This window comes from Musca autumnalis, unplaced genomic scaffold (genome assembly GCF_047663935.1).
Source record: "Musca autumnalis isolate F117 unplaced genomic scaffold, ASM4766393v1 scaffold_1, whole genome shotgun sequence".
Lineage (NCBI taxonomy): Eukaryota > Metazoa > Arthropoda > Insecta > Diptera > Muscidae > Musca > Musca autumnalis.
This window is the reverse complement of record NW_027411644.1, coordinates 171,623,088-171,647,495: the sequence shown is the minus strand read 5'-3', so window position 1 is coordinate 171,647,495 and position 24,408 is coordinate 171,623,088. Positions and strand designations below refer to the sequence as shown.

The 24,408-nt window shown below is 36.4% G+C and overlaps 1 protein-coding gene across 7 annotated transcripts; it reads left to right on the top strand.

Moving 5' to 3' along the window:
- Nucleotides 1–401: 401 nt before the first annotated feature.
- Nucleotides 402–5,329, top strand: LOC141388721 (E3 ubiquitin-protein ligase MARCHF5). Of its 7 annotated transcripts, none has more exons than XM_073958904.1 (4): nt 402–523; nt 870–1,705; nt 1,777–1,973; nt 3,437–5,329. In XM_073958904.1, the coding sequence occupies exons 2-4, from the start codon at nt 953–955 to the stop codon at nt 3,843–3,845; spliced, it is 1,359 nt and encodes a 452-aa protein (XP_073815005.1). In that variant the 5' UTR covers nt 402–523; nt 870–952; the 3' UTR covers nt 3,846–5,329. The 7 variants fall into 7 exon arrangements, with proteins under 7 accessions (XP_073815005.1, XP_073815007.1, XP_073815010.1 ...); XM_073958906.1 differs by having other exon boundaries at nt 404–523; nt 855–1,705; XM_073958909.1 differs by having other exon boundaries at nt 481–825; nt 879–1,705.
- Nucleotides 5,330–24,408: the final 19,079 nt, after the last annotated feature.

Genomic DNA, 24,408 nt, shown 5'->3' with positions numbered 1-24,408 from the left:
AAGTAGTTTGTTAAAAATAAAAAGGTTTTTTGCTTTTTTGTGCCGTTTCTGTGAAGTACTTGTGCAAAATGTCAACAAAAGCATAGACATTTCCGCCATTTCCAAATTAATGGTGATGACAAATTAACGATAGTATCGATAGCAATCGATATTTTAAAATTTTTTCGGTAAAATAAAATATATTTTTTTAAATTTTTTATAAAATAAAAGCTGTTGCTTATTCGCCTTTGCATTTCTGTGAACTACTTGTGCAAAATGTCAAGAAAAGCATTGACATTTTCGCCATTTTCATCTCCAAATTAATGGTGTTGACAGCTTACCGATAATATCGATAGTAATCGATATTTTAAACTATTATATCGAAAATATCTAATGTTGGGAATATCGATGGTTTGCCAGCTCTAGTGTCTACCCCGCTTTACTACCGGAAATCGATAAATTGATTAATTTCAAGCTACGTATCCCTAGCTTTGAAAAAATAATTGTTGACTTTTTTGCAGTGAGAAAGTTAAATATGTTTTTGGTGAGAAAAGTTTAAAAACCATTTTATGGGGGGCAAAATAAATATAGCCAAATGCGAGAGTGTTATTAAAAAAGTGCAACGATTGGCGAAATTTTCGATTGCTTACGAAATGGGATAGAAAAAAGAAAGAGAACGAGAAAAACGACAGATTTATAGACGGGTTAACAAAAAAAAAAAAAAAAAAAACATAGGAGGCAAAAGTCAAACAAGTCACTAAAAAAACAACAAACAACGCAAATTTAGTAACAAATTTTAGGCGTATTATTTATTTCGCCCCCCTTTACCACGTAAATGATGAACAAGTGAGCAGACAATTCTAAAACTAATTTAGTTTGTATAATTTTAGTAAAATTAGTTGAAGTTCCACCAGACAGAGAGGATTGTTCGAAGCTGAAAACATTGTTGTGGATACAGTTGGCTGGTGACGAAATGAGTGATTCCCATAATAATCTGAATACAATAACAACGAAAGCCGTAATCGAGACTGCGGCCGAGACATCAAATGAAGACCTCGGTGAAGATGATGCCAATAAAACGAGAAATATGGACGAAAACATATGTTCTGCCACGCCCGTAGTTGCTACTACATCCTTGAAAATAGTTTCTGAGGATGGAGGAAAAATGGATGATCATGACGGTGGTGGTGACAAGCACACAGATATTGAAGAAATCCGACGGACTTCTATACAATCAAGTACATCTGCCATAAATATACTTAGCTCATCAGTTGGAGATATTATAAGCCTGCCATCAAGTTCACGTCAAACAAATGCCGATGCTGGTGCCGGAGGCGGCGGTGATAATAGGACTGATGCCTATCAACCTCAAGATGAAGCAGATGGTGAACGTAGCTGTTGGATTTGCTTTGCCACCGACGAGGATAATCGTTTGGCTGCCTGGGTACAGCCTTGTAAATGTCGTGGCACCACTAAATGGGTCCATCAAAGTTGTCTCTATCGTTGGGTGGATGAAAAACAAAAAGGCAATGCCCTGCGTACAGTCAATTGCCAACAATGCCAAACGGAATATATTATAGTATTTCCTCAAATGGGAAAAGTTGCAAATATATTAGAAGCCTTTGATAATATAATCAGGCGTGTAAGTCCATTTTTGGCTGCAGGTATTTTTGTAGGTTCGCTCTATTGGACTGCGGTGACATATGGAGCGGTAACATTTCTGCAGGTATTAAACTTTTTATTTACTAAAGAATTTGTAGTCGTTACATGATATATAAAATATTATTGCCATTTTAGATTGTTGGCCATAAAAAGGGCTTAGCTCTTATGGAAAATGGAGATCCAATATTGTTACTTATTGGTCTTCCGGTCATACCTGTTGGCTTGGTACTTGGCCGCATGATTCGCTGGGAGGATGCTGTTATTCGCCTTATTCGCAACCGAAGGAATGTGGCTCGTAAATTGCCACTAATGAATTTCATTATTCCTTATCCGTAAGTTTTTTTTGTATTAATGTTCCTATTTATGTTTACAATAGGTGACAGAAATATGATTTGAATCATGTTTGAAGACATCAAGTAAAAGAGTAAATTATAGTCATTTATACCTAGCGGGAATGCGAATTCACAAGCTAATTTTATAATTGAAATAATGAAGATTAAGGAATTCGTCGATGGAAGTACGCATATCGCATATCATTTTCTGCCAAAAGTCTTGCGTATGGCAATAAAAACTAGCAAATGAGCGTGATGGCCTTCGTCGATCCAACACTAGTGGGCCAAGAGTTAGATGACACTGGAAGTTACTTGGTTGGTCGGTAGGGGTACCAGTGGATCTGAAAATATGCAACATTGGAGCTGGAATTAGTGAATTGTGGGTAACGTTTAAGTCGCTCTCGAAGCTTGGTCAGAAAAAATATACGACCTTAGTCTTGTTTGGCGCTGAGGTGCGCAAGTTATTTTAATCGAAAATAACCTTAAATTTCTTCTCGCCGAAGAGGAACCACTTCATTTTACAATGGATGATGGAGCAAATTCCGTTATGAACGCTAAATCATCCAATGCATTAGGCCTTGACGGTATATTCATGTTAATGCGAAAAAAACCTGTTTTAGTCCGGACTTTAGTTTTTAACAAGTGTCTACAATCTATCGTTGGAACAAGCCGTGCGACTGTCTGAAAGGCACTCCACACTGTTTATGAACATCGAGCTGACTACCCTCCGGCCAAGTTGAAAGAGTTGAAAGTTCTGGTCGATTGTAGCAGAAATCAGACCACAAATTACCCCAAGTTTCTAGGGGTCACATTCGACAGCATGTTCATGTCGTCCGCGCATGCCACAGCTATCTGTGTCAAACTGACATGTAGGAACAAGGCCCTCAAGTCCCTAGCCGACAGCATTTGGGGTGCAGATAAAGAAACCTTATTTACCACATATAACGCGAAAGGACGGTCTGTAGTAAGCTATGCGCTTACTATGATTCGCGAATAAAGGTACAACGCGAATAATATTCAAACCTTGCAACAACAAGAAGATTAAGATTCTTCCAGTATGGCAAAACAATAGCATGCTCTGCAACAGCAAACTAGATCCGTTTTGTCTCAACTATGTTCGGGATAGTGCAGTCGTCTAAAATCCTATAGGGCAAGGATTGATGACACCGCGAAAAGATCTACCCAGCATCCGGAACAGGTCCGTACAACACACTGCATCTTTTCAACTGCTCTGCCAAACGTACTCAACTAAAACCAGTAGCCTTGTGGTTTCAAACCATCGAAGCAGCCAAATTCCTGGAGATAGAGTCAGAGCCATATTAAGCAGGAAAACGAACATACAAATATATCATACGCAGTTGCAACAACAATAACTCATTAACTTTAGTTTCTCTGTACATGTATTCAATTTTAAAAAAATATTTGCAAATAATTCAATATGTTCTTCCTTTTTAAACTTTCAGCGAAGAAGACGAAGAACAAACAGCACAAAATCCTGCAACACCAACATTATCGGATCCTGTTTCGGCAACACGTATCTTTTGTGGAGCTCTGCTATTGCCAACCATATCATCAATTGTGGGACGTTTATTATTTGAATCGATAGAAAATACACTACATCGCACTCTCCTCGGAGGTCTAACATTTATAACGGTAAAGGGTATTTTAAAAATCTATTTGAAACAACAACAGCACACACGCAAAAAGAAACGTCGCATTGTTGACTATACGGAGGAAAATGTTCGCGTCTATGTGAATCGTTCGAACTCAACTAGAAGTCAGGGTAATGCTGCTGGTTCAACAGCTGCACCAGGTGCTCAACAACAACAAGCAAATGTGCCAAGACCTAATGAACGTGACAGCGTAGTGTAGAGGGAGTTAAAATTAAATTCAATTTTTTTTGTTTGGTAAGACCACTACACAAATGCTCCCCCTCAAAAACAACAGAAACAACACTTATTATAAAGGTTCCGTCGTATAGTAGTTAAACTTTTTATATAAATATAATTAATATGTGCTGTTAACAATGCTCTCACTTTCTTCTAATCTAATCCAATCAAAAAATAATTAAAAAGAAAAAATATACTAAATTATAATATCTTATGAATTTTTGAAATAAATTGATTCAAAAGAACTTTACTAAGAATTATAAAAAGAAATACGAAATCCTTTTTATAGCTAACAAATTGGTATAATGTCAAAATTTTCAATGGGTCGGTTGTTTTGGTCATACACAGTCTCTGTCATTTACTAACACTATTTCGTTAATGAAAACAAAAACAGAAATGAAATCATGGCACAATTTGTTAAACAAGGAATCGATAAAAATTAATTTTGGATTTTTTTATAATTATATGGACTCCATAAGTATAAAAAATAGATGCAACATACATACATATACGAGGTATGACACAATGGGGCAAAGTTCAATGATATTTGTTTTTTGATTCGAATATAAAACATGAATTAATTTAGTTTTGAGTGAACACTATTTTGAAATTAAATGCAGTTTTTTTTTAATTTTTATTTTGGTGGTATTTAGGAATTTTGGTTTTAGTGGTATTTAAGTTGGTGGTGATACCTGTTTGTTATAATAAAAATCTTAATTGAGTTCCTATTAGCTATTGAGTTCTATTCATAAATTTAACCCATTACAATATATCAATTTTTATAATGAAATTATGACTTAAGTTTTTTTAAAGTTAGTGTAACTCCTCATAATGCAGTTAACAAAAATGAATTAAAAACTCCATTTATAGGAATTTTAATAAAATCCTGGCAGGTATTATATCAATAATTAGGCCTCTGTTATGTCTTCCAGTTTTGCCAAAAACATTATTACAAGTTTTCAATTTCAAAATTTTACCAAAGAACATTTCGATTGAACTTGCCCCCCTCATTGTGTCATATTGTTTAATTACATTTTTATATAGTTTAGGTGTAATCAATTAAAAAACAGAATTATAAAAACATATATAAACGAGAAAAGAAAACATAAAATAGCTTTAATCTAACTAATCTCCCATGATGAAGATGTACTTTTAAGAAACTGTATATTTTATGCCATACCATTACTGTGTTTGTTTTAATCATATGTTTTGTTTCACCAAAATATGAAATACACCATACGGATCTTTACTGACATCTCTTGAGAACCGAATCTCAAGTTATTATCAGCAGAGATTCGAATTTAAGTCTTTGGTTTTTGTAAGGAAGCTATTTTTGTTGCAAGGAACCTATGTTATTTGTTGAATATACACATGTATTTACTTCTATATATTTTTGCAGTCATTTTAAATTATATATTTTACTAATAATTTCATTTAATAAAGAATTGAAATAAGCTGGAATATAAATTATTTTGGAGTGTAATTTTTTAAATTAATTTATGTTTTTTCGGTGATGTTTTTACTTTTAATTTTCCATTTTTATAGTTGGGAAACCAAAAACCAAAATATGGGTAAAAACTAGTACATAAGAAATTTGGAAAAAATGCAGTCTGAAGTATTATATGGTCCATTTTATAATAAATTTTATTACTACTTCACTTCTTAATGTAATTGGGCACTTGACTCAGCTGACCAAATGATATGCGATTTTATTAACATTTGGAAATTTATAAACTGTGTAAAAGATCTGCCTATGTGTGTCTTGGATTTTCTGCAAAATGCTTCCATATTCGTTAATTTTTAGGTTATCCCATCTTAAAATGATTAAGTTTTATATAATCTTCACATATAAACACATATGTGCCTTTCCACAGTCTAAGCAGATTAGTGTATTTTATGTGGGGTATAGGAGAAGGATGAGGGAAGATAAAAGAAAGAAAAACAAGAGAGGTATATTAGTTATTAAATAGACTAACATGCAGTTAAGTTTGTCTGCCCCATAGCAATTTAAGACCTCTACAGTATGCAAGCAGGACTGATGGGTCGAAAGAAGAGAGGTAGGAGAGCGATTCAATCATGTATGTGCCGAAGAGTCTGTATCTCCTGGCCGACAGTCTGGGGCACTGGCACAGTAAATGATCAATCGTCTCCGTCTCCTCTGCATCTTCACACAGCCTGCAATAATCACTGCTGTTAGCCTCCCATCTGCACGTCATTGATCTGATGTTGCAATGGCCAGTAATGACCCCCACAACAGCCCTGATCTCTGACTTGCATAGTGAGAGGAGGGAATCAGTTCTACGTGCCGAGATCTCCGGCCAGATTGACTTAGCCACCCGACAACCAGGAGCGTCTAGCCAAGTTCTTTTGGTTTTCTCAACGTGGAACCTTGTGAGTTTGTCAATGAAGTGACAAAGCGGGGGTCGCACTCCAACTTCCAGTTGTATATCGGTTGATTGCGAGCCTCGCCTTGCCAATTCATCCACAATCTCATTTCCCACTACACCGCAGTGACCAGGTACCCAACAAAGTCTTACTGGCAATCTGCAGGCTTTCAGAGCAGTTCTACAGTCTCGAACGATACTAGATTAAATAGTGAAAGATCCTAGAGCTTTTAGCGCAGCCTGGCTATCTACATATATACTAACCGCCCTGTCTGCTAGGTCTGTCCCCCCCACTAGTGCCTCTAAGGTCTTCAATACTGCAAAGACTTCTGCCTGGAAAACACTACAGTTGTCGTTAAGTTTGTACGAGTACCTGAAGTTCAGTTCGTCTGAGTACACTCCAGCACCCGTCTTCCATCTTAGACCCATCAGTGAAGATGGATAGGCTATCGGGTATTGGTCTGCACTGAACCCATGCGTCCCTATTGGGAATTAAGACGTCAGGTATATTGAAGTCAAGAGACGGTGAGATATAGTCAGTCTCTCCCCCTCTGTCACCAATCTCTACCTGACTAATAAGCCGCCGCAGAACAGATGCATGGCCAGCCATTGAGCAACGCCACATGTCAAGTTCCCTAAGCCTCAAAGCACACCTGGAGGCCTGATGCTGAGCCAAAATGTCCAAAGGTTGAACATTTAAAACAGCATTCAGCGCCATTTGAGGAGTGCTTTTTATAGCTCCAGTAATGAGAATTGACGCGGCACGTTGCACATTGGTTAGCTTTGAAAGATTTGTTTTTATACTAAGTGAGTGCCACCACACAAGACAACCATAGGTTAGAATGGGGCAAACCACAGTATTATACAACCAGTGTATAATGTGTGGTTTTAAGCCCCAGCTCCTTCCTATGGTGTTCTTACAGGAACATAGTGCAATTAAACCTCTTTTAGCTCTCTCCTCGGTGTTCCTTTTCCATAGGAGCCTATGGTCCAGTACCACTTCAAGGTACTTAGCTTCAGTGGAGAGGTTTAGTTGCACCCCATCCAGAGTTGGTGGAACAAACTCAGCAGTATTCCTCTTTCTGGTGAATAGTACCAACTCTGTCTTCGCCGGATTCAATTTGTAGATAAGGACAAGAATACAATATTTGGAGAAATAATGAACTCGAAAAACTACATTTATTGCCCCAAATTTCAAACTATATGCAAAAATATCACAATTTTTATACATTTCGCACCGTATCTCCAAAACCGTTAATTTTTTCTGAATATTTTCTTTTGGAAAAATATTCCCTGGAATGTAATACACAACTCTTCAGAACATGTCATTGCTGTAAAATGCGTCTATCCCGTTGTTTTCAGTACATTTTTCAACGACAATTTAGGGGTCGATTATGGATAGCAACTCAACTGTAGTTGCGTTGCCAGAAGAGAAAATCATGCAAATAAAATGAGCAAAAAGACGAAAATTTTTGTCAAACTCAATCAATATCAGCGTTTTGAACCTTCAGCTATTAATTTAATTGTAAAAAAGTATAAATTTTAATGCGTAAATAGAAAATTCTATGACTAAATTTGCTGTGGGCAACGCAACTGGAGTAGGGTTGCTATCCATAATCGACCCCTTAATAAAAATATCAATAATGTAGTGAAATCCGAAATGCGAGAATAAACTGTTGGTGTGAACTGTGTTTGAAATACGTGTTATAAAAGATATGATGCGAAATACCACTGAAACAATATGATGTAAGCATTTTAGAGTTTCAGAATGTTCTAAAGAATTGTTGAGAACTTTATTTAGAAGATTTTTGCAAAAGGTTATTTGGTTCAACTCCCAATAGTTTAGCCGATACTGACAAGAATTTCAGCAATTATGTAAAATTTTCTATATTTTATCGATTTTGATGCCCTAGATGTAGTTTTTCTTATGTGGTTTCTTCAAAAGATAAGTTCTACTAGTTTAGGGCTACAATATTGCTAAAGACAGCAATTCCTATTCGTTTCTGAGATAAAGGTCTGATAAATGCAAAAAAGTGTAGATTTAGGTCGGTTTAGATTAGGCCATAAAATCCGAATTGGATCTGACAGGACTAGGGTTTTTGTAGTCTAAATATGTACTTTCAAAAAATCCATACTAGAAGTTGTTTGCATTTTCAGTGTTGCATAGTGTTATGGTGCCACAGGAGGTTTTTACACCCTTCGGGCTGTTTACTCAAGGAGTATGAACTTATCCGTAATTTTGTGTGATAGTTACCCGAAGGAGTTGACAAACATAATCCATATTCGAACCTGATCTATATCTGGTAGATATATTAGAATGTGTAAAGTATGGACAAATTCGGCCACTCCCTTCAAGAGTTACCGTACGAACAAATTTTCCGAACATTTTTGAACTTTTGTGGGGGAGGTTCCTGAAGGAGTGGACCGATATGGCTTATTTTCGAATTTATGCTATGTTTGGACAAAATACTACTAAGGCCAAATTTTGGACCGAATCGGCAGATCCGTTCTAGAGTTATCTTGCGCTCCAACCACCTCATACGGTGTCATAGGGTTTTTTTTCCAACTTTCATGCTATTTTCTCAGGAAGTATGGACTTGCCGCTAATGAAACTTGTACCGTCGTATGTGGGGTAGTGAATACAAGTTGCTAAAACAAAAATCAAAGCGATTCGAGAGATGGCCCTAAACTGAACTTTTCCGAAATTTTGTGTGGGAGGTACCCAAAGGAGTGGATCGATTGTGTCCATATTGAAACCTTATCTAAGTCTGGTACAAATTTCACCATGTGCAAAGTATGGACCAAATCGGTTACTCTCTTCAAGAGTTACCGTGCGCACAAATTTTCCGAACATTTTCGAACTTTTGTGTGGGAGGTACCGGAAGGAGTGGACCGATATAGCCCATCTTCGAACTTAAACTAAGTTTGGGCAAAATATTACGAAAGACCAAATTTGAACCGAATCGGTTCATCCCTTCGAGAGTTAACGTGCGCTCCATCCAGCCAGACAGACGGACGGACATTGCTCAATCGACTCCAAATTGCCTGAAACACATTTCGTCCAAACATACATGGGATCTAAAACCATTATTTCGATGAGGCACATTTTGCCCGTATGAAAGTGTATATACCGTCGTTAGCATAAATGCTGTGGGTATGAAAATAGTCATGGGGAAACAACACAATCTACAAAACAACATACAAACCAACCAATTTAGGGAGTTAAACAGACCAAAATTTTTTCTTAAAAATTGTTAAAAGTTTTAATATAGATATAGCGTTCTTTCTAGAAGACATGTACCACCCACCAAAGACGTATATGGAAGAAGAATTCTTGACCTTTCCATTGTTGCCATATATGTTAATGTGCGTGGTCAGATAACAGAGTTATACCCATATTCTAGGACAGCTTTAGTCTGCGGCCCACAATTTAATGTCTGGCACTAGATCGCAGCTCATATTAATACAGAGCTCTGTTCCAGAACTTAAAAGTTTTTACAATTTTTACCACTTTTACAAATTTTGCGTTCCCGTACACAAAATTTATATGAAAATCGTTTACGACTTTTCTTAAACCCATATAGACACCTGCTCAAAATAATAAATACACCTTGTATATTTTTATTGAAAGTTCAAGTGAACGGTTATATTTATTTAAAGAAATTGAGAATATGCTTTTTCTCATACCTCAATGTCTTAAAAGTATAGCAATCAATCAACAAACGTAAGTTTCATTAAAAATGAATTAACAGCCAGTTTCTGTATGTCGAAAGACGAATGTGTGCGAATGAAACACGCCCGAACTTTAGTTTTCGAAATAGTTTTACCTTTGCTTTTGCTTCAAAACAAAAAACAAATTTGAAAAACACACAAGAGTTTGGAAGTGTTTCTTTCGCACACATTCTTCTTTCGACATACAGAAACAGGCTGTTAGTCTAGACAACATTTCAACTAAGGGCAGTAGATTTGCTTTTGCTGCTCATAATAATATCACAATGGACTAGAAGCTGGTATTTTCGAATCTTACCCCCGTCACTTTCCCAACAAAATTTGGAATGCAGGACCTTTTTTCTTGAGTTATTCCAGGTGACATTTCGTAGCATACTTTCATCGTTTTTACCCACAAATATTTGCCACAATGTTCGCATTTTGGAGGGAAATAATGTTAAATGCGATAAAAATCAACAAAAACAGGAATCCAAATGCAAAATTATGAAATATTTGAAAAATTGTAGGTTAAAAATGCTGAGTCCTCCAAGGACCCCACATCCTTTTCCATAGAAATGTAGCATGAACCTGACAGGAACCACTGCTGTAAATGTAATATTAATTACTAGGCGTTTACACCAGACAGTTTGTCTTCAAATACAGCTCTGATTTACCAACACAGCTGTCCCAGCTGTCCTTCAGTTTTTCACAGACAGTAGGGTTAACAAAGTTTTGGAATTTTTTAAAAAAATGTGTGAGATAATAGGTGTGTTCGTTTACTCAACAATTTGTTCAAATTTGTACAAGTTCAGTAACTTCTTGTAATCGGCTAAGGTCTTTTGCATTGTATTAAGTAAACGAACACACATATATGGTCTGTTCCAGTACTCCAAGAATCTACAACTTTTTACTATTTTTTTCGATAACATAAAGGAAAATTTGTTATCGTAGTAAAAATGTGTAGATTCTTGCAGGTTCTGGAACAGGCATATTAATTGAAATGTGTTGAAAACAAAAGAACATGAACAAAAAATATGTAATTGGAAAACAAAAGGAAATCGATGATTTTCATTTATAATTTAAAGCTGAGTACACATTGCCAGTTTTGAATGACAGCTTTGTTGGTGCTTGCTAGTGTGGCCGTTCATTTTTGTCATTCATCATGCAACCACATAATGTTTTGTGGTTGCTGGACGGTTGGACAGTTATCGATAACTGAGAAATATCGACATTCAAAACTGACAATGTGTACTGCTCTTTACAACTGTTTTTGCAGTTGTCGGGACGCCTACGTCACACCGGCAAGTTGTGGGATTTTGACAACCAATACATGAAGTCAACAGTCCTGTCATTTGTACCCAGCTAACAATTTTTTCCGATTGCTCTGATTTCCGATTTTTATACCCTACACCACTATGTGGAAAGGGTATTATAAGTTTGTTTTGGGAAAAATTCATGTAACACCGCGAAATATTCGTCGAAACCCCCAATGTGGTATACCAATCTTCATATCTCGGCGAGATAAAGCGATTTTGAGATGTGTGTCCGTCCGTCCGTCCGTGTGTCCGTCTGTCCATTATAAATTTTAATCAAACTCCAGGCCGCAATTATGGACCGATCGTCACGAAATTTGGCATGGAGGTCGGTTTCACATCAGAATAGATCGCTATTTTGATTGGTGATGATCGTGAAATATTTAGCGGGTGAAATGGACCAAAAACATAATTTTTATCAGATTTTGTAGCTGCTCTGTAGGTCGCAATAATAGTCCGATCGCCTCGAAATTTTAAATAAGGCAAGAGTATATGACAAGGAAGAAGCTTGTAATTTGAGATGGCGATCAGATAATATTTAGAGGGTTAAATGGACCACAACTTTTCTGTGAAAATTGTGAAAATTTTTAATAAACATCTTATATCTTTGTTCCTGAAAGACACCTTCCCCCCTCGTGACTTATATTTGGAAGACGATCTCTTGACCTTTTAATTGATGTCAATTATGTTGATGTACGTGATCAGATAACAGAGTTACAGCCTAATATATTCAGTTTTTTGTTTGTAGTGTAATCATAAACCGGCTAGAGGTCGCAATTATAGCTCAATAGTCACGAAATTTTGCACGAGGTAACCCTGCGTTTACAAATGCCAGTATTGGCAAGACAATAGCAAAAATACAAACCTTTTTCACAAATCTATATATATATATATATATATAAAAATGGTGTAAAAAATGTATAGTAATTCATAAAATGAGAACGGCTAGGCCGATTTCTGTAAAATTTTATGTCAGTTATTCGTATTTTCGAGGAGAAGGTCTTTACGGAAGAAAATTTTGGAAAATCTCTCTGGAAAAGTCGGAAAATTGGAAAAATCGAAAATTGAGTTTTTGTATGAAATTTTATTCCTTAATAGCGAGACGAAGTTCGCCGGGTCCGCTAGTACATTTATAATTTTTTTAAATATGTATAGAGAAAAGTATGAATGTATTGGTGAAAATGGTTTGTAACTTTGCTATTGTCTTGCCAATACTGTCTGTGTGTAAACGCCTAGTAAGAGTTTAGGTTGAAGAAAATGCCTATAATTTTGCAAGATTATCTGATATTATTTAACGGTTGACATAGACCATTACTTTTGTATGAAAAATATACAAATTTTATTTTTGTCCATATTTTAATTCCTGGAGGGCATATACCGGCAAAGGAGCCTACATATGGAAAAATAACTACTGATCTTCCCCCTGATGCAAATTGCAATAATGTGTCTGCTAGATAACGCACCTTCTGCCTGATATATAATGTGTTTTGTGTAGAGAACCACAATTTCCTCCCATGCTACAAATTGTCTCTATCATGACAGAGAAATTTTCAGTTCAGTTGTCAAATTGGATTTTTATACAAATATTGCAACATGGTGTCGCTTCGCCACCTATGTTATACCTCAGGATTTAGGGTAAAGGGGATAGAAACAAAATACGACCAAAGATGTGTCTCATCGAAATATAGGTTTTAGATCCCAAGTATATTTGGACGAAATTCGTTTCAGACAATTTAGAGTCTATTTAGCCCTGTCCGTTCATCTTTCTCTCTTAATGTCTAGCTGGCTGGTGCGCACGATAACTCTCGAACGGATCTACCGATTATATATATATATATATATATATATATATATATATATACTTATACTTCGTAATATTTTGCCTAAGCTTTGTTTTACCCTGCGTTTACAAATGACAGGACAGTTGACTTCATGCATTGATTGTCAAAATTCCACAACTTGCCTGTGTGACGTAGGCGTCCCGACAACTGCAAAAACAGTTTTATAATTTTGAATGAAAATCGTCGATTTCTTTTTGTTTCCCGTTCACATATTTTGTTTATGTCCAGGTTCTTTTGTTTTCAACACATTTCAATTATTATTTCAGCTATTTTTACAAAAATGCCAAAAATTTGTCTTCCTTACTGTCTGTGAAAAAATGATGGACAGCTGGGAGACAAACGACAAACTGTCTGGTGTAAACGCCTAGTAAGTTCGAATGTAGGCTATGTTGGTCCACACCTCCCCCAAAAAAGTTCAAAATTGTTTTCGAAAATTTGTGTGAACGATAACTGGCGAAGTGAGTAATCGATTTGATCCAAACTTTCCATATATTATTATTTCTTCCAGATATAGATCGGATAAGACTATATCGGTCCTTAGGGTACCTTCTACACAAAATTCGGAAAAGGGAAATTTAAGAATGCCTTTGAATCGTTATGATTTTTTTTGAGCAGATTGTACTTGCGCCGCAAATCCGCAAGTTGACTCTCAAGGTGATTTTCTGATTAGTCGAAACTTTACACATCGTATTATTTCATCCAGCCATGTGTCAGGTCGGAATATGGACTATATCTGTCCGTCCTTCGAGTACCTCCCACACAAAATTTGGGAAAAATGCAGTTTGAAGACCCGTATCGGATCTATTTGATTATTATTTTCTTTTTGAAGAAGGTTCTTTTTACGTTCCGTATTCTGGTCCCTTTCCCGGGGTAAGTCATACTTCCTGAGATAATAGTTCAGAAGTTCCAAAAATCCCTGCCGGCTCCAATTAAAATTACAAATCTGAAAAAATAATTCTCAAATATTTCCAAAACTTAGAATTTAGCTTACTAAAATTGATTTGGTATATCCCCATATTACGATACCTACAGATTCCACGTATTTTGAAGCAAACTCGTGTTACCCGTTAGCGCCGCTGACTTATACTCCCTTTGTTGCTGTTTAATTGAATATGAATAATTTTGGGATTTATAAATTTGTTTGCATGCAAAATTTTTGAATTTCTATTCATTATTAGTTATTTCTACCAGTATAAAATATATTTCAGATACATGATACAATAATGCCATGTTCAGACTGACGGTAATTCGCTCTCTATTCGTTGTTCGACTCCAAATTACGATATAATTACTTCATTTCCCATACAAAATTTTGAGAACGAACAACGATTTGTGTACTTTGTTCAATTTAAATTACTCTCAGAACGACGATAAAATATGTCCCATCTCTAACAAATGAGAGAATTTATCGAAATAAATTAATTATGACAGTAAAAATATAAAATTGAAAATTTATTAAAAACCCAAAAATTTTTAGAAAAACTGCAAAACCTGAATGAAAAGTAAACGGTTCAAGGACTAATATACTTTCAAATCATAGAAAATTTTCTCTTTTCGTTTCTTGTAGTTGCATTTCTTGTCCATCGTTTCAAATTTGCGTACAAATTTAGGAACAATGCCTGCCAGAAAGTCTGTAAAAAAAGTTATTTTGGCAAGTCTCTCTCTCGTTAATTTTGAAATTAGAAAAATATTTTTATTTGCTGAAAACACCAGAATTGTGAAAAAAATAGAAAAGATGAATGAAAATAATGTAATTAAATATTAAATAGATATCTGAAAGAAGGACAAATAGTTTTTCAGTTCATATCAATAAATTTTGGTCGTCTTTTGGACGAAACTTTCTTTAAAATCAGAAAATAAAAATTATGAAAATATGAATCATGTTGCTATGAATTGTGTAACATATCGTATGAACGGGTCAATTCGTGTACGTAATTAAGAGAACGAACGACGTGATTCAAATGCTGGTATGAACATGGCATAAGAAGGTAGCATTATCAGCCCAGCTGATGGTAACATAATGTGTCAATTGCATTGAATTTATGTCAAATTTTGACATCTTATGTTACCAAAAACGGCAGTTGCTGCTACCTTCTTATTGTGTCATGTTCAGATATCACAATATATGCCCACAATGAACTATTTTCGAAGCATATGTGAAATACAAGTGCAAAATTGCGTGGTATATATTTTTTTATTTTAGGTGTATTCCAAAGAGGAACCTGATACTCAAAGACAATTTGAAGATGTAGCAGGAGGGGCTAATCAATGTGAATTTTCAAATTTTCGTTTTTCATGACTGAAATGCACAGCAAATATCGCCAACATTACTAAGGGGTATTTTGCCACCATTGACAATTTGATGGGAATCGAACCCGGACATTCAGCGTGCAAGGCGGTTGCACATAGCTAATTCCGACAGGTTGTGGTGTAGGGTATCACATGGTCGGCCCCGTCCGACTATAGCCTTTGCTTACTTGTTTCTGAATATTTTTTTAGAAATTTGCCGATTTGTCTAATTTTTTCCTAGAAATTTGACCGATCCTCTAAAAGTTTTTTTTAAGAATCTCCGCACATTTTCTGAAGTATCATAAGAATCTTCGCTCCGAATTCGTTCCGATTTCTAATCGATTTTCTAAGGGATGTTTTTGTGTGGTTGTTATCGAAAAAAAGTTATTGTTTGTGAAATTCGCATATACAGTTTTTAGTATTTTTTTAATATAAGTAAATGCAAAATATAATTATTGAAGCTAGTGTTGATAGTTTCAAGTTAAACGTGCACATTGTTCTACTATTAATCACCAAATGATAACAACAGGAAAAATCATTAGATCGTTTGAAATTTAGAATCTTTCATAAACGCAGTGTTAATTAGAAATAATTTCAAACCAGTAGTGGAATTCTGTAACTAATTTTTTGAGTTACCGACAAATGTCGGTAAAATTAAAATGCTTATAATTTCGGTAATTAACGATATTTTTCGGTAAGTTAGCGACGAATAAAGAGCAGTCGTTAAGTTCTAGCGATAGCAAGAGCGTTGTCAACATTTACTTGAAGCTTTCATTCATGATTTTGCGTTTTAATTTTACCGATTTTTGTCGGTAACTCAAAAAATGAGAATCGCAATACAGAAATAGCCCCAAAGGATGCATATTTTCCATTGTAGGATGAATGTACATGGGTGAAACAAGGTACCTTCAGTAGCGTACTGGCACCTTCCTGGGCTCGCGTACCGTGATGTCTTATTTTGGAGAGAAATAAATTAAAGTGATAATTTTTTTTAACGAACGTAAGCTTGGGCTATATGAGAGTACAAATTGGCATACTTTCTCAGCAAAATGTTCGATGTCAAAGATGCCATTCAATCATGGGTGCAAGTGATCTGGCAAGTCATCTTTTTAGCATCTTCATCGATGAATTTTATATGAGCGTGGACCCCAAAAGATGCTATTCATTTTTGGATCCAAAGTATGTCATTTACAACAATGCTTTGGCATGTCATTTTCACCAACCCTTTGCAATGACATTATCATTACGACGAGAGTTTTAACAACGTTGGTTATGATTTCGAGTCTCCGACAACATCACGCCTATTGTAAATAATTAATCTTATATATTTAGAAAAATGTGTATAAATAAAAACAAAAAATTCATATCTATTGGATCGATGGAATGGGTTCAAATGCTGATGAAAAGATCGGATCTTGCACGACTTCCTTTGCATTGGTTCAAATGCTAATGAAAATATCAGATCTTTCACGACTTCGTTTGAACCAATGCAAACGATGCCATGAAATCACGTCATCGCATGGGACCCCTTCCTTCAAATTTTGCTGGGTTTTGTGTTTAAAAAACAACTTTTAACCAATAAATACTGCATCAGAAGATTACAGGCCAGTACTCCAATGAGCATACCATGTTTCACCCATGTACATTCATCCGTACAATTTAAAATATGCACGCTCATTTTTGCTGTTACCGACAAAAATCGGTATGACTAAAAACATAAAGAAAAGTTGGCATCACTGTTTGTGTCGGTAGAGGCTAGCGACTACTTTTTATTCATCGTTAACTTACCGAAAAATTTCGTTAATTACACTGTTTTGAGGTGATCTTGTGCAAACAATTCGAACTGTGGATTTTTTGAAAGTACAGACCGAAACGACAAGACACCATATTTGGGTTTTGTAGTGTCAGATCCAGCTCGGATTTTATGGCTCCATCTAAATATGGTTAAATATTGAGTTTTTAAAGAAATTCGGGGCTATATCTCTGAAACCAATGCGAATCTTCTTCTGACCTCTGAAGCAAATTTGTAGAAAAGGACAAGAATAAAATATTTGGAGAATTAATGAACTCGAAAAACTACTTTTATTACCTCAAATTTCAAAATATATGCAAAAATTCCACAATTTTTATACATTTCGCACTGTATCTCCAAAACCGTTAATTTTTTCTGAATATTTTCTCTTGGAAAAATATTCCCTGGAATGTAATACACAACTCTTCAGAACATGTCATTGTTCTAAAATGCCTCTATCCCGTTGTTTTCAGTACATTTTTCAACGACAATTTAATAAAAATGTCAATAATGTAGTGAAATCCGAAATGCGAGAATAAACTGTTGGTGTGAACTGTGTTTGAAATACGTGTTGTAAAATATATTATGCAAAATACCGCTGAAAAAACATGAAGTAAGCATTTTAGAGTTTCAGAATGTTCTAAAGAATTGTTGAGAACTTTATTTGGAAGATTTTTGCAAAAGGTTACTTGGTTCAACTCCCAATAGTTTAGCCGATACTGACCAGAATTTCAGCAATTATGTAAAATTTTCTATATTTTATAGATTTTGATGCCCCAGATGGAGTTTTTCATATGTGGTTTCTTCAAAAGATAAATTCTACTGGTTTAGGGCTACAATATTGCTAAAGACAGCAAGGCCAATTTCCTATTCGTTCCTGAGATAAATGCCTGATAAATGCAAAAAAGTGTAGATTTAGCCCGGTTTAGATGAGGCCATAAAATCTGAACTGGATCTGACAGAACAAAACCCAACTAGGGTTTTTGTAGTCTAAATATGTACTTTCAAAAAATCCATACTAGAAGTTGTTTGCATTTTCAGTGTTGCATAGTGTTATCGAAATTATAAGCATTTTAATTTTACCGACAATTATCGATAACAGCAAAAATGAGTTACAAAATCCCACTGTTGGCTTGGAATTTTCGCATTTGTATTCCTATTTTTGTTGATTTTTATCGCATTTAACATTATTTCCCTCCAGAATGCGAACACTGTTTTAAATATTTATGGGTAAAAACGATGAAAGTAGGTTATGAAATGTCTCTTGGGATAAGTCAAGAAGAAAGGTCCTGCACTCCAAATTTTGTTAGGAAAATGTTAGGGGTAAGATTCGAAAATACCAACTAATAGTCCGTTGTATTATTTTCAACAATATTTCACATGTAAAAATTAATAAAATTTCATTATTTCCGATTATAACTGAAGTGTATCTATTATTATGAGCAGCAAATCTACTGCCCATAGTGGAAACATAACCTAAACTTAATTAATTTCTAATGAAACTTAACGTAGGTTGTTGATTGCTAAAGTACTTGTATGACATTGAGATATAAGAAAAAGAATATTGTCAATTTCTTTAAATAATTATAACCGTCCTTTTGAACTTTCAATAAGAATGTGAAAGGTGTATCTATTGTTTTGAGCAGGTGTGTATATTATTCTCGAGGTGGGCATCATGACTAAAACCTTAAATGACTATGAATAAAATTACCGTTTTTGGATACGGGGCAAGTTAAAATATGATCAATTTTGGTCCATATTTTGGTAAATCTCTCATATATTATAACATCATATTTTCTGTATTTGACAACTTTTAGAGCAGTTTGTTGTATATCTTCTTGCAGAAAATCATAAATGGTGGATCGAAATCCAAACTTTATGATATATCAGATGGATTAACCCACGACTTCTGCAGATAATCTTGAGATTTGGGTCCTCCTCGAAAAAGCTATAATTTTTGCATTCTTCGCTAACTGTTTCGCACAAGCAACTCCAACGACCGATTTGACGTGTAAAAAGTTTAGTCCGCGTTATTTTGATTTTCTGTCTGACAGAAAAAAACACAATTTTGATTTAAAAATAAAATTTTATTTACCCAAATAACACCCAAAAAAGATATTTATTTGGTATTTACCTGGTATTTACCCAAGTTTTGGGTAAATACCGGGTAGAATCCCATCTATACCCATAGTTGTTGTTTTAATATTTTATTAAAACAACTTTAATTTATTAGTGGGAAAAAATTAGGAATGTTTACCAAAGGGGTAAGGCAGGGATGTCTTTAATTTCGGATTTCGCCACAGATCCTCAACAGTTCCCTTTTTATACGCTAGTGTCAATTGTTCACTCAAATAGATACGTGTCCAAAGAAACACTCTGATCGAGAATTTCTTTGGCACTACCTAAACTCGAACAACTTCAATTGTAAACAAAACCAAATCTTTCTCACTACTATGCATTCGATGAGTCTTAGTGAAAAACACACACAAAAGTTCAAAAATGTTCGCTAAAATGGTGCGGACTATAACTCCAGACTCAAGAACTCTGCAATCTGGACTGGTTGCGTGCATAAAGAATCAGGAGACAGGTGAGTGGGGTTAGTTGGGCATCTAAACAAATGCAGTGTGTGGGTATCGTGGCATCAATTCGGGCCCAATACGAAATGAGGCGGCTGCATCGTCCGGATCTTAACTGGGCTGAAACCATTCGTGTTTGCCCGGGCAGCTGGCGTTCTTCTGCTGCGATGGATGGAGAGTGGTGTTAAAGTACGGCATTCGCACTGTATCTCTGTACTGCCTGCGCAACAATGTCAGTGTGAATGCTATTCAAGCCTGTCTGATAGGCTCGTTGGTCTAGAGGTTATCTTTTATACCTTTGGACCTCTCTCTCTATATATATCATGAATATCTCTCCTGACGTGCCTGGGTGGGGGAAGCCTGCCCATTAAATTGTGACAGGGATGCTTACTGCGATAACACAAAATCGGGTACTGCATTGACAACATCCTGTTGTGCTGTTGCACCGGTAAAACCTTCGCCTCCTCATGAAGATGGTCCACAGGTGTCATGAAGAGGCACCCTGTTGCAGTCCTCAAGGCGGTATTTTGGCAGATTTGAAGCTTCTTCCGCTGCTTAGCGCTAACATTTACTTTGTAAGAGGTCAACAAGGTTTCTTTGTCAGCACTCCAAGCGCTGCCGGCCAGCGACTTGAGGACCTTGTTCCTACTTCTGATCTTATCTCAAATAGATGTGACTTGCGCGGACGACTTAAAGATGGTATCGAACGTTACACCCAATATTTTTGGTAATTTCGGTAATTTAACAACCAAAATAAAGCTGTTGCTAAATCCTATTGATAGCAACAGCGCTGTCTACTTTTATTGATACTTTTCATTCATAATTTTGCGTTTTAATGTTACCGATTTGTATCGGTAACTCAAAAAATGAGTTACAGAATTCCACTACTGTACACCATTGACCAATATGTTCTGTGGGAGCCTCATTTCAGCCGTCCAAGTGCTGAACAATGTGGCAATGGATATTGCTCAGATGGAAGCACTGTACTAGGTCAGCTATGTAGGCATTTAACCTATCATATATGTCAACGACGATAGGACCCGACGCCAAGATCGTACATTCATTTGCATACATTACGATCTCTATGCCGTCTGGAGGTTGTGGAATTTCAGAAAGGTAGATGTTAAACAGTTCCGGAGTTCCTTGGGGAACTCCCTGTTTCACTCTATGGGGGTTGGACTTCTTGTCTCTGAATTCCACAAACATATGTTGACACTTTTTGGTGAAGAAGTTTTGTGACCACAGGGAATCTCAAATGTCAAATTACAGATAGTTGGATCAGAAGGGAGGTATCGTTATATGTGACCACTGGGAACCTCAAATGCAATCTTTCCGCTAGTTCAGAGAAAAAATGCAGTTAAGATCCTCAAAATTCCTAAAATCGGGAGGTGCCGTTACCAAAACTAAATATACCAAAACGTGGACAGATAAAGCCCATATTCGAACTTGCATATGGAAAAAATACACTGGGGGGGCAAAAATTTAGCGTGCTCGCTCAATTATTGCGGACGCGAGAGTGATTACAACAGACGAACAGACGGAAATGGCTAGATCGACAGAGAATTTTACCCAGATAAATAAAATATATGTTTTTTTACTTTATAGGGTCGCAAATAATTATTTCGATGGGTTACAAACAGAAAAACATATTTAATATATGTACCCACCATTATATGATGTAGGGTATACAAACAAGAGAACTGATGAGGATCTGTGGCGAAGTCCGAAACTATAATCTTCCCTGCCAATTTTTCTCCCCCTCGGCATGGTTAGGGCAATTTATTAGAAGCCTAGTCTCCGCAAGCCGTCACTGAGTACAATTGTTCATCACCTTACGGCACACTCGTGGGAATAACATATGGAGAAAAATACGAATAAATATTGAAATCCCAGTCCGGTAACTCTTCCGAGTATGATCTCTTATCATCTAGCCAGTAGGCGGTAGCCAACTTGGGGCAGTCAGCACTGGAAAATCTCTCTAAACGACAATCGCCCATCTACCTCTAAGCGAGAACGTTCCCGGACAGAGGCCGCTAAGAGCAAAAAAATAAATCACGACTCAACTGTTTCTTAAATAATAAAACAACGATTCAAAGAAGTCGTAAAGGATAACCTGATGGTTGTCGCTAACGACAAGAAGGGAAAGTTGTCTCCTATTACCACAGCGGAATGGGGTATTAGAAACTAAGATGAGCAAACAAACATATTATGAAACATGTTTTTACAAACAAAGATTCTCCTTCGTCACATTTCGAATCTGTTCTTTGTTCTTTTTTTTGACATAAAGGACATCAAAGTTAAAATCCTATGCCCGCATGGTCCGAAAGGAAAAAACGACTTAGATGAAGTCGACCATATGGAAAAGCTGCTAAACAACATACTGCTAGATGGGTCATCCACATCATCGCCCCACAAAAATGATAATCAAGGTCGTGCAGATCAATCTGAGACACTATAGAGTCGCTTCAGTTAACCTTCCGGTCGAGAAAGATCTAGACACAGGCATCATACAAGAACCCTTACTTATTTAGCTGGCCCATTACAGAACATTTGTTCTATAAGGCGAACTAAGAAAAGATCTCCAATTCTCTCTGACTACTGCTTCTCTTTATTTTCATATCTTCATCCACTTGTTTGCTCCATCTAAGCTTAGGCCTGTCAATTCTGCGTGCACCGTCATGTGGCACGACGTCGATATTCACCGCCAACGCAGATTGGTCCATAGATCTTTCGAAGAATTTTTCTCTCAAACACACCAATCACTGCCTTGTCTGCTTGGGCAAGTATCCAGGCTTCGGAACCATACATTCGCACGGGTAGTATCAGAGTTTTGTAAAGCGTTGTTTTTGTTTGACGAGATGTGTCTTTATTCCTAAACTGCTTACTCAGACCGAAGTAGCATCTATTGGCCAACACTATTTGTATTTGTTGGTTGTGTTTACGGCGGTGCCGAGGTAGACGAAGTCCTTTACTACCTCAAAATTACAGGAACCAACGTCAACAGTTGGCCCAATCTCTATGGATGCATTGCGCGTCGACACCATCAACTTGGTCTTCTCGCCAAGACCAACTTTAGCAGATTCTCTTTCGACTTTTGCAAAGGTGTCGGTTACTTCCATTACCGATCGACCTATGATGTCAATGTCGTCGGCATTAGCAAGTAACATATGGCTGTTCGTGTATATTGTTCCACCTTCGCGTCTCGTATGACCTTCCCCAGCAGGATGTTGAAAGGATCACACGACAGGTCGTCTCCTTGTCTGAAACCTCTTTTGGTAATAAACTCTTCGGAGAGGTTCTTTCCTATTTTAACCGAGGACCGAGCACCAGTTAATGTCATTCTACAAAGCCGAATGAGCTTTGCAGAAATACCAAAATCAGACATGGCTTGGAACACCTTTGAACGTATAGGGCTGTCGAAGGCTGCTTTATAATCGACGAAATATGTCTGTTCGTCCTTATCTTCAGTGGGAGCATGAGCGCAAATAAAGCTGATGTTGAAGAATTTTGCTTTTAATCGAATTGCAGCGAGTCTTTCATTCACTGGGGTGAAGCTGGAGACCAGATGTTTTAATCTCCGACCAACTACAAATCCGCAACTCATGCTTTGTGCAATGGCAGCTATAATACAGTGCCTCACCCACCCAAACCCAAGTTTTTAACGTTCTTATGGATGAACGCGCGGCACATGTTAGCTCACTACCTTTAACGGGTGTTAAAAGCAGCTCCCCAGGTGACACCACGGAGAGGTCAGTGTCCACTTGAGATGAAAGAGGGTCCAAGATAAATCCTGGCTTTGCCATGTTAAAGCCGGTCAGGACCGTTTCTTGGTATCTTCCACCTCCTACGTCACAAGAACCCTACACTTACGAAAACGACGTAAAGCGTCTGGATAAAAAGAGGTTACAAAATCATATACATGAAAGATAATGGTAAGTCTAGTTATAAAAGGTTCGACTTGGCCGAACTTAACGTCATTCTTACTTGTTCGTTTTCAAAATTTAAATGGAATAGATGTTATACTAGTCATTAGGAGGCAAAACTTCATTCATTCGTGCAACAGGAAAAAATTTTGTGAAAAAGACAAAAAGTCATAACACCTACTGTACATCACACATGGACACTATGGGCACGCGCCACATATCTACAATTGCTCTCATCGTGTCCGCTGTATATAATTTTTTTGATGTGAACTCCTTCATAAGCCTTTGAAACCACTAACACAGTCTTCCACCCTACGCTGTCAATGAGATTGTAAAGCTAATTGATAATTTCAGGGTAAGCAAATAGTAAAATTTCGATCATTAAATACACGAATGTTTGTATGTAGGTAATTGTTTTGTTCTCTCGGGGGTTTCGTATCAACAAATAATGCATTCTATCTTTTTATTTTGAACAAAAAAAAAAAAAGACGAAAGATAAGATAAGTAATTTCGATACACAGGTGGTGTTGGCCTCCTCTCAATGTGTACTAAGTAACAGTGATTTTTAGAGCATGCACAGATTTTGGGATTTGTTTCTTTACTTTATTATCAAATAAAACAACAAACAAATACGAAATGCGTTGTTGCACAGAATAAGTGTATACATATTCTCGGTATATGTACATGATGATTCATACAGATGAAAAATAAAGTTGGATA